We start from the raw sequence: 11,621 nt of genomic DNA, 5'->3' as shown, positions 1-11,621 counted from the left end.
TATATATATATATATATATAAAATAAAAGAATGATGTACTATCAACATAATAAACCCCTTATATATTATTAGCTTCTATATAAGATTTTATATTGTTTAATGCATTATTATTTTTGGTTGCTTCTAGATGAGTTGATGGGAATGAGCATGTACATAATGGCCGTCATCACTCATCACCAGGTCAATTTGGAGATGGTATTATAATATTATTAATTAATATAAGTATTATATAATATTGTGTGAAAGTGAACTTTTTTTAAAGAATATAATTTTTATTTTTTAAATATAAAATCTGTTTGTTTCAAAGTGACTTTTTCAAGATAATTTTTTATATAATAAAATATCAACCACAAATCATTTAACTATCATAATATTTTTATTATTTTTGTAGAATTGAATAATTTTCTTAAAATGTGTCCATAACGATATTTTTGCTTTTATAGAAAAAAGTAAGGGTAAGTTGGATACTATCAGCCATGTTCCCTTAAATTTAGACTTAAAATAGCTTGTAAACAAGAAACCATGTAGCACAAAGAAACGTACTCAAAATAGGGTGTATATTTTTTGTCTTATAATAAGTGTCACTTATATATTATGATTTTGTGATTGATCAGAAAAATACTTAAAATTAAATTTTAATTCAAATATATATTTTTTAATCAATGACAAGATCATGACACATATAATAATACTTATCCAGATATGTTCCCTAAAAATGTAGTCTAAGCAATAGACTAATATTACCATATATTGAATTACACAAGTACATACCATGAGCATGTCAATGCTCACAGTTAAAGTCAATTATTTACCACTAATATTAATCTACCTTCATCACTTCCTTCACCTGTCTTGGTTCAAGTGGTATATGATTTATTTTTCTTAAGCAAAATTTTGAATTTAAGTTGGATAAAAAAATATTTGCTCTAAGAATTAATCTCACATACTTATAGATGTTTCAGACTCAGACATAATTGTCTCCGATAAGAGATACCTCTAGAAAACCAAAAAAAGTATAGTCACTAGTTATAGCTAAGACTGCTTTACTAGTGCATGTTTTTTCTTTTATTTTTAATGACAAAAATGTAATTTCATTATAATCAAATAAATATATATATTATTTAAAATTGTAGTTTCCTTTGTTTTTTGAAACACTTGTTTCTCTATTAATCATTAACTCATCAATTATATATATATATTATTCAAATCATAACTACCGGCTTCTCTTTGGTAAAAATTAAAATACCCAAATAAAATTCCTTAATGATACCCGTACCAGTAACTATGATACAAATTCTATATATTATGCGGTGTTGGCTTTCTTTAATTTCTTCAGAGTTAAGGAAGAACAAAAGAAGGAAAAAAGATATCCAAACAATACCAATATTATATATACCAAGGCATCATCACTTATTAATAATATATGTATTTACATATAATCTAGATATAAAAGCTGCTTTTTTATAATCTACTAGCAATATGAATGCACTTAACTAAGTCTAAGATGAATAAGGTACACACAAAGCATAAACTATATACGTTCTACATGCATGGGATATGTATATATAATATATGATGTTTATCCCTCGACTAAGAATATAGAATATACATGGCAAGCTAGGAATGTAATTATATATATGCATACTTGAAAATTAAGTACATTTATGATTTTATATTGTGGTCGTGACTTTTACTTCAATTCAAAACCATGGGTACATTTATGGCTTTGGAACTAGGTTGCCGTGTGGGGAGGAGTGGCCAGCACCGGGACTGTGCCCCGGCTCCGTTGGTCGGAAATCATCGGCGTCAAATTCTATGGTGTGGCGGCGCAACCACCCAATATTTTCTACTACTGTTGTCATTTCTTGGACATTGTTTCCGTAGGTTGTCACTAATTGCTCCTTGTTCTCAATTTTCAGAGGCCTTCCTAGAGCTGAAACTATAGACCCATTAAAAATCATGAAGGCAAAAAGAATAGAAATAACCATGTGCACAAGTTTCGAATTGGCCATTATATATATTTAGTGCCTAAGAGGCTCAAAGAGAGTTTAAGATTTGAACGTGTGGGTGTATGAGATGATTAATTGGTGCTTGAAAATGTTGTATGTTTGAGGGGGTATATATAGGTCCCGAGGGAAGGAGTGAGACTTATCTCCATTAATGAGGGAGAAGTGCTATATAAAAGTAAAAAAAATGTAATACTTAATGACATTTATATCCATTATATTTAAAATGATATTATACTTTTATCCTTAAAATATAAAAGAAAAATTCACTTACCTCTCCATTATTGGAAAGGAGTCACGAGACAACACAAATATGTAATGCAATATTAATGGAAATGTGGGAAATTAATGGATGTTAATAGTGAATTTGAACTTTTCCATGATTAATACGCTCCTTTAAGATTGTCTTTTGGTTGTAACTACGGACACACATTACCTATCCTAAATGATGTCTCACTTCATATATCAAATTAATTAGAATGATATTTTTTATCAATTCTTATTTTTAAAAATATTCTTTTATTCACATGTCAACATATGATTAACTTGTAATAGGAAATGAGACACGATTGGGGACAAGTGATCCCCATCATAATATTTCTAGTATAGTGATCTTTTTCCAACTTTCAACTACTCTTATTTTTTGAATATTCCATGCAACTATTAGTATTTCTTTGCACTTGTATTTGTATGTTCCAAGCGATTCATGGACATTAAAAGTGCGAAACAACTAGTACATTTACACCCACTATATATCCATGATTAGACGTTTCCGGTACGAACCAATTGACTTTTTAATTTCCAACTGTTCTGGTGAGAATATTCTAAGCTCAATTTTCATAAAGTTAATGGGAGAAACTATGTTCATTACATTCATCATTTACGCTACCACTTGAGTGAAGAAGTGTGTATTGCATAGACATGGAACTGAACTGAATATGATGTCTAGGTCAACTCATCACTCAACGTGGAATCTATGATCTGTGGACTCAAATAGGATAAATATTCTATAAAGAATATACCCCCTATACATAGTAAAATATAGATCAAAATTTTGGTATATAAGAGTTTCACTTGAATTTGGTTCTACATTAATAGTTCTTTTTAACAAAATGCCCTCTTTAATTAGCATGTAGTTGAAAGAAACTTAATGAGTCATCATAAGAATGAAGTGTGAGTACAAAAAGATTAAAGTATCTTATCATATAAGGATATAATTTATCTCTTTCAGTTACTAAAAATATGATATATGTTATGATTTTAGTAATTGGATGAGATAACTTATTTTCTAGTGTGAGTAAATACTTTATTCTCCATATAAAAGTATATCTTTAATGACACATTTAATAAAACTAATCATATTACTTATACTCCTAACTTCCCTAGAAAATAACAAAAATGACAATATAAAAACAACTAAAATAGTGTTACGAAAATCATATTATATCGACTAGTTTAACTAATAAACCAATCGTGTATCAATATGGTACATCAATTATACTGATTATGCAATCATATCGGTTAAAGTAATCATTTTAACTTAAGCAACATCTATCATGCTAGTTGATTTTCATTTAAAATTGCATTTTTTTATGAAAATGACTTAATTTTTACTAAAATGTTGTTAATCATTTACATTTGTTTATACTTCTAAAACATGGTCTACAACCTAGTCACAAATTTTGTTTTAACAAATGATGGTAATCTTTATTAATTTTTGAACATGAATTAATCTTAGTATTTTATATATATAATCTAACTTTGTTAGTGAATGGTTCATTGAACTATTGTATGAACATATTTTAGAGGTTTAATAACTTGTGCAATATTAATAAGATTCGCTGAAAGTGATATAACCAACTAAAAAGGAATTGCAAGTGCAAGAAATTAAGTTTTATAATTCTCAACCCCACTTAGATTCTATGGACCCTTGAATTCGATGTAAGTTGTAAGTATTACCTTCGGTCCTTTTGAACTCTGGTTAGAAAATCATTTATATTCTTATTTATGTCTTTTTAAACAATTAAGGAAACATCTCTGTTACAACTTTACTCGTACCTAAATAATAAGAGAAAATAGAAACAAAAGGAATGTTGAATTTGGTATATATCAATTTTTCAAAATTTGCGTCATTTTCTCTCAGCATTGGACAATTTGGTCGGTTCTCCAAAACTTTGAGTTGGCTCCTCAATCTGGGGAAGTTCGTGACCACCCAATGAAGTGATATGGGTCCCAGCAAAGAGCACTACAAAGTATGTCATCTTTAATTCTACGCACAAGAGACGAACAAGAAATGGTTAAGTTGCATGAAACGAGCAGAATCGAGTTGAACTAGAGTTTAGTTTAGCTCCATAAGGATTGGTTCGACTTAAAATTCAACTTGAGTTTCATACGAGTTATTTTTTTAGCTTGAGTTTGACTCGGTTAAAGTTCACGAACTATTTAGCTTACTTCGAATTGGTTCATTTGGACAACTCAAATAATTATTTATTTTTAAATTTTTTATATATAACCTTGTTTGTAAATATAATAACAAAAAATATAAAAATAATGTATTGATCATAATAAACATAAAAATTAGTTTATATAAATATGTATATATATATATAAAGACAACTTATGAACATAATGAATCGTACCTAACTCAAGTTTGACTTATTTATTTAATAGGTTCAATTTCTAGCTCAAATTCGATTCATTTGGTTTATAAACCAAGTTTATCGAGCTAAATAATGAATCAATTTTGAACGAATATCGAATTGATTCGGTTTATTGTCAACTCTAGTTACACAAAATATATTGCTCTTACCTTGTTGGAGAAATAAATAATTTTAAATCGTAATATTTTAAAGATCTTAATCAATCAAAAATTTATGAGGCCAAAAGTCGTTGATTATAACAAAACAAAAAAAATTCAATGTAGTGAGGGAACTCATTCATGTATCTTTTAATCTTAACCATTTAATCAATATAGGTGAAGATGTGAACATTAGGTTTCAATTTCATTGCCCTTTGGGTCTTGCAAATTGACGTTGCCACAAGTTTAGAAGCAGAAAAAATGACGCGCCAGGTAGGGGTCGAACCTACGACTTTCTGCTTAGGAAACAGACGCTCTATCCACTGAGCTACAGGCGCTGCTTGTCTCAACCGTGGTAAAGTTCAAGTATAATCAATATACGTGTTATAGCCTTTGGATTATAAATGTACATAACATCTATTATAAATTTGATTTAATAATCAACTAAAAACACACTTCCCATATTAGCTACTTATGAATAATACATTTTATAAATTTTGTATGTGTTCTAAGCCATATTTTAACTCACCTAAAAAAAAATACAACTTTGGATTAGAAATTAATATATGTATAAAACTTATATGAATATGCACCTCTTCATCAATTCCATACAAATTGAGTAAAAAACAATATACTTAGTTGAAACATCCATCACTTACTTAACTCCTTACCATGATACTTATGCAAAAGCTAAAGTTTGAGCAAGGTATTAATATTCAACTTAACTTTAGTGCTAATTCCTAAAGTAACATTGGAGTATGAGGCATAATTGGATTAGGAAATAGAAACACATTAAAAATTGTCTATTTTTTGTTCAGTATGAAGAGTATCCTTTAACCTTTTGGACAATGAACTAATTCCTTGGGGAGTTCGGGGATTGTGGCTACCCCTTCCAATATGTGTCGCTTATAGAAATCGAACCTTCGACCTTAAAGATATAGTAAAATCTTACACTACTAGATCAACACTTTGTTGGTTTAATATCACTAGTCGTAGCATTATAGTGTGAGGGTTTCATAAAATAGTAAAACAAATGGTTAGGTTAATATTGGAAAATTACATTTTTATAGTCCTTTGCTAGAATCACAGAAAATGAGGTGTGAATTTTTGAATTAAGTGAATAACATCATTAATTATGTCTCTTTCTTTCTTTATCCCGAAAATTTTGAACTCTAATTATAGCTACACTCTTTTTCCCCCTCAAATTTTTAGGAAACAAACCATTACTATTGTTTTGTTCCCACTTTCACATATTCATTCATTTTCTTTCTTTCATTCCATTCCATTCCTTCTATTATTACTTACTATTTGAGTCTCTTAATCTCTTTTCTTCTTATTCTAATTTTTGCTACAATACTTTGAATTACTATTTATTGGAATAACTATATAACATGTTTCCAATACTTGTCTCCACTTTATATGAAAGGAAATGAACTCACACTTTTCCATAATTCAATTCTCCTTTTGTTTTTCTCCATTTCATCCATAATCACAAGGTTAGGTTAACCACTACATAGAGTTATTATTATTTAAATCTAAGTTACTGTTTCTTCTCTTTTTAATTATTTTTCCATGTTATGTTATTTGTTAATTTCATTTGGATGAAGAAGAGGGAAGACCTATTCGTTTTTAATTGTAATAATGAAGATCTTAGTATTTATCAAATTAGGAATTACTTTATAAATTTTTAAGGTTTCATCTCAAAACCAATTGGCAATTAGGCCAACAGATATTTAAATCGTACTCGAGATAATTAGGTATGCGATGTGTGATTTACTTTTATAACAGAAATGAAATATAATTAAATGCTATATATAGGTTTTAATTCTCAATATGTAACCACTTATTGAGAGATGCAATTTCTCTTAGATTTTTGTACATGGTAGAATTTTTGTTTGTAATTGAATTGTCTGAAAAGATTGTACATGATGTAATTTTCTTGCATTTGCTTTCATTTTTTTGTTGATTGATTTTCTTATTACATTTGTTTTTAGAGTTTATACACCATTAGCATCCATAACTGCTGGTTACAATGGAGGATGTTGAAGACAAACATCTCTTAGAGTCCTCTTCAAAAATTGCAGAGCATATACCGCTAGCAGAACATGTTGAAGAAACGCTTCCATTCGAATTCTCTTTCAAAGTCTCTGAAGAGAAACCGCTGGCGAAACTTATTGACGAAAAGATGCCCTCAGAATGGTCTTTGGAAGTTGCTAAAGAAACAGCATTGGTGGCAGAACATGTTGAGGACAAACCGATATTTGATTCCCCGAAAAAAGTTGCTGGAGAGGCGCTAGTGGAAGAACATGTTGAAGACAAGTTGTTATCTGAATCTTCTCCGAAAGTTGCCGAAGCGACACCACTGATAGAAATCAGTGAATTGATAGACCTACCGGTTAATCAATCTCTCAATGAAGCTCCAACCGTTCTACATAGTAATGGAGAAATTGAGTCTGGCACTCATTTGTTAGTGACTGAGTTAGCTGAATTAGTAGCATTACCAAATGGTTCTGATGGTCAAACTGTAATACAAGACGAACATCATTCCATAGGTGAATCAACTTCTACCGCAAATGTTGTAGTTGATGCATCAGAAAGAAGCCGTCGAGGAACCTTAGTAGAAGAATATGGATTAGGAGCTGTAGAAAATATCTTTGACAACCATAAATGGCAGGATGATGTTAGTACAATAACTCCTGACAATGATGTTGATAATGAGAATATATTCTCATGTTACTTTGCTGAAACGAAAGATTTTCAGAATGATTACAATGAACTAAAGATAGATCCACCTCAAACTAATGTTGCAGATGGTGTTGTAGGAGAAGTTGATTTATCGAATCATGCCAAGCAGCTCGATGCAACAAGAACCCTTATTGATACTGCAGCTCCGTTTGAATCTGTAAAGGCAGCTGTTTCCAAGTTTGGAGGAATTGTGGATTGGAAGGCTCATAAAATGCAGACTGTGGAGGTATATCTATATTGCATTTTTTGGTTTGATTATTTTCAATTTACCCTTTCACATTTTTGTTTTAATCTTATTGCTTTTCAAGTAGAGAGTTATTTTGACTGTTGTGGCTTCTTTTAAAGGCTATATCCATTAGAAGGCAAGAGGTAAATGTTGTACTAGGGGAGAAAAAGATGAGAGCAATAATCTTCAGAATTGTTTTAATTATAGTGGTAGTTGTGGTAATTATATAACAACCACTAATACTAGAAGGTTTGCAAAATTAATTTGATGGTTGTTTTCATGCTAGTGGTGAATGCTGATGATAATAATGCGAAACTCATTCTTTGTCAACCCAAGTTCACAAAAGTATAGGGCAAACAACACCTTATAAGACATGCACACATATAATAAAAATGTGGCACGTTTGTTATGTGAAACTCATTCTGAGTTGACTGTCGACCCAATTTCACAACAGTATAAGGAAAACCACACCTTAAGAGACATGCACACATATAATATAAATGTGGCACTTTTGTTTCCTGTATATTCCTCAACAATAGCTATGTGGTGTATCAAAGTTTTTGCCTTCTGCATATGTTACATGCTTAAAATTTACTAGAGTTGCATTTTGTTGTTGGACCTTATGGTGCAAACTGTCTTTTATCTTTTTACTGGCCTTTGCCTATCAACTTCTTTCTGAAGAAGTTGAGCATATTCTATAGAGGGTGAGACTCAACACAATGGTAAGATTGTTGCTTAGTGATCAAAAAGTCACAAATTCAAATACTGGAAACCGCCTCTCCATCTACAGGGTAAAACTACGCACATCTATCATCACCAAGTCCCATAGGTGGGAGTCTCATGCATTGGTCACCCTTTAAGCTGAGTATATTATATACCTCAATAAAGCAATTACAGTGCTCATACATTTTATATGCTTGTACTCATGATTTCCTTGTTTATCAGCTCGTTTTTGGCAGAAACGATGTAGTAAATGAATTCTAGTGCCTTTGCCCAATATATGCTCTTTCTAACACAAGAAATTGTTTTTTCGTGTTGATAACTTTTCTTGGCTTGTTTGCTGCCATGCAGAGGATAAATTATTTATACTCGTGACCATACACGTATTATTATGTAGAAACTGCATTTAACTTTAGGTTTTCTATGGATATACAGAGACGCGATCTTGTAGAGGAAGAACTTGAAAAGGCACATGAGGAGATCCCAGATTACAGAAAACAAGCAGAGGCTACTGAAAAGGCAAAAGTTCAAGTACTAAAGGAACTGGACAGCACTAAGAGACTAATAGAAGAACTAAAAGTTAGTCTGGAGAGGGCACAAACAGAAGAGCGTCAGGCAAGACAAGACTCAGAACTGGCAAAGCTCCGGGTGGAAGAGATGGAGCAGGGTATTGCAGAAGATTCCAGTGTTGCAGCCAAGGCACAACTTGAGGTCGCTAAAGCTAGGTATTCAGCAGCTATTTCAGATTTGACTTCTGTGAAAGAGGAGCTGGAAGCATTGCGTAAGGAATACGCTTCATTAATGACTGATAAAGATGAAGCTATTACGAAAGCGGAAGAGGCGGTTGCCTCATCAAAGGAAGTTGAGAAGTCAGTGGAAAATATAACTATTGAGCTAATTGCCACAAAGGAGTTGATGGAGACTGCACATGCTGCACACATGGAAGCAGAGGAACAAAAGATAGGAACAGTCATGGCAAGAGATCAAGATTTTCTCATTTGGGAGAAGGAAATTAAACAGGCAGAAGAAGAGGTCCAGAGACTAAACCAACAAATTTTGTCTGCAAAGGATCTCAAATCTAAACTGGAAACAGCCTCTACTTTGCTGCTTGATCTGAAAGATGAGTTATCTGCTTATATGGAATCAAAGTTAAAGCAAGAAGATGATGAAGAAGGAATCTCAAATGGAGATCTGAAGGTACCAGAGAAAAAGACACACACTGATATACAAGCAGCAGTAGCATCAGCCAAAAAGGAACTTGAAGAAGTAAAACTTAATAAAGAGAAAGCAACTGATGAGGTTAGTTTCTTGAAAGTAGCAGCTACATCATTAAAATCGGAACTTGAACAAGAAAAATCAACTCTTGCATCCATCAGGCAAAGAGAGAGAATGACCTCCATTGCAGTAGCATCTCTCAAAGCTGAACTGGATAGGACAAGGTCAGAAATAGCTTTGGTTCAAATGAAGGAAAAAGAAGCCAAAGAGAGAATGACTGAACTTCCCAAGATGCTACAACAAACAGCGCAAGAGGCTAATCAGGCCAACGTGCTTGCTCAAGCAGCTCGTGAAGAGCTACAGAAAGTAGCAGCAGAAGTGGAGCAAGTCAAGGCTGGAGTGAGTACCATGGAAAGTAGATTACTTGCAGCTCAAAAGGATATAGAGTCTGCAAAGGCTTCAGAAAAAATGGCAATAGCCGCAATTAAAGCATTACAGGAAAGCGAATCAACTAGAAGGAGCAATGAAGTGGATCCATCCAGAGGGGTAACACTTTCTTTGGAGGAGTACTATGAACTTAGCAAACGAGCCCATAATGCAGAAGAGCGGGCTAATAGTAGGGTTGCATCTGTTAATGCTGAAATTGAGATAGCTAAGAGGTCTGAGTTGAAATCATTTGAGAAGTTGGATGAGGTGAATAGAGAGATAGCTGCTAAAAGGGAATCTTTGAAAATGGCAATGGATAAAGCTGAGAAGGCAAAGGAAGGTAAGTTAGGTGTAGAACAAGAACTAAGAAAATGGAGGGCCGAAAGCGAGCAACGAAGGATGGATGGTGAGTCTGGCCAAGGAGTGGAAAACCATAGTAAAAGCCCGAGGGGCAGTTTTGAGGGGAATAAGGAAACAAATAATTTTGACCAAGCTCAAGGTGCAGCTAGTCCTGCACATTACTTATCAAGTCCAAAGGCTTTTGAGCATGCAGACCATGATAAAAATGGATCATCCCCAGAATCAAAACATGGAAAAAAGAAGAAGAGGTCGTTATTCCCACGGGTTTTGATGTTCTTTGCTAGAAGAAAAACACATTCAACAAAGTAAGGGTAATTCCGAATTGAAATTGTATGGATTCTTATGTTGCAGTTGTTTTACTTCTCATCCTTTCAAGATCTCACAGTGACTTAAAATGCCAGACAATTCAAAATTATACTGAACTTGTACATGGTGGTAGTTGTATTTATGGTTTGAGATTTTACATTCTCTCTGGAAGAATGGTATATGGTGACCTACTCAGGGCTTTGTCAGGACATAAAGATAAGTTCATCTTTGGTGGGAAAAGAGAAAATAAGATGATTCTGTATTGTGTATAGGCTTCTAAATATTGAACCTCTACTTCTGTAAAAATTTAATTGAGATTTTGATCGAATGAAAGAAAAAAATTCAACAATGATATTTGAAGCATGTTGAATACCATGGTGTGTGCATATTGGAAACACTTCATCAAATTGAAATCTGGAAGAAGCTTCAAAGTAACTCCCAATCTTCTGATGCATGGATATACCATATAACTAACTATATAAGGTATGAAGTCATAGTTCTTTTGAAATAATTTATCTGAAGCATTGGTCAAATCTTGCTTGAGCCATGGTTAAGTTCAAGTGGAAGGGTTATTATGGTGATTCTTATTTTCAGACTAATTTTTAGAGCTGATTTCTAGCAGGTTCACTATTTTGGGCCATTTGATGTTGCTTTTTATCATTTGTCATTGCCAGATTTATCCATAGTTTGCATTTATTTAATTTATTTATTGTAACATTAAATTTAGAAATTTTAAAAAAAAATTCTCAAAGATTCAATTATATAGTACTTACATCAACTTAATTGATATACAAATACACAAACAAAACTCAAACCTACA

The 11,621-nt window shown here is 32.2% G+C and overlaps 1 protein-coding gene and 1 non-coding gene across 2 annotated transcripts; one reads left to right on the top strand and one right to left on the bottom strand.

Moving 5' to 3' along the window:
• TRNAR-CCU lies at positions 5,069–5,141 on the bottom strand. The gene has a single exon. It is a non-coding gene; the product is annotated as a tRNA-Arg (tRNA).
• On the top strand, positions 6,670–11,484 carry LOC109326127 (protein WEAK CHLOROPLAST MOVEMENT UNDER BLUE LIGHT 1-like). Its single transcript, XM_019558794.1, has 2 exons — positions 6,670–7,774; positions 8,930–11,484. The coding sequence occupies exons 1-2, from the start codon at positions 6,836–6,838 to the stop codon at positions 10,802–10,804; spliced, it is 2,814 nt and encodes a 937-aa protein (XP_019414339.1). The 5' UTR covers positions 6,670–6,835; the 3' UTR covers positions 10,805–11,484.

Source organism: Lupinus angustifolius, chromosome LG14 (assembly GCF_001865875.1).
Source record: "Lupinus angustifolius cultivar Tanjil chromosome LG14, LupAngTanjil_v1.0, whole genome shotgun sequence".
NCBI classification, from domain to species: domain Eukaryota; kingdom Viridiplantae; phylum Streptophyta; class Magnoliopsida; order Fabales; family Fabaceae; genus Lupinus; species Lupinus angustifolius.
This window is presented reverse-complemented; position numbering and strand designations above follow the sequence as displayed.

Bases quoted from the DNA above. Each gene is read 5' to 3' on its own strand.
- LOC109326127 (XM_019558794.1), top strand. From the start codon at position 6,836: ATGGAGGATGTTGAAGACAAACATCTCTTAGAGTCCTCTTCAAAAATT. The intron at 7,775-8,929 runs GTATATCTATAT...ATGGATATACAG, and splicing joins ATAAAATGCAGACTGTGGAG to AGACGCGATCTTGTAGAGGA.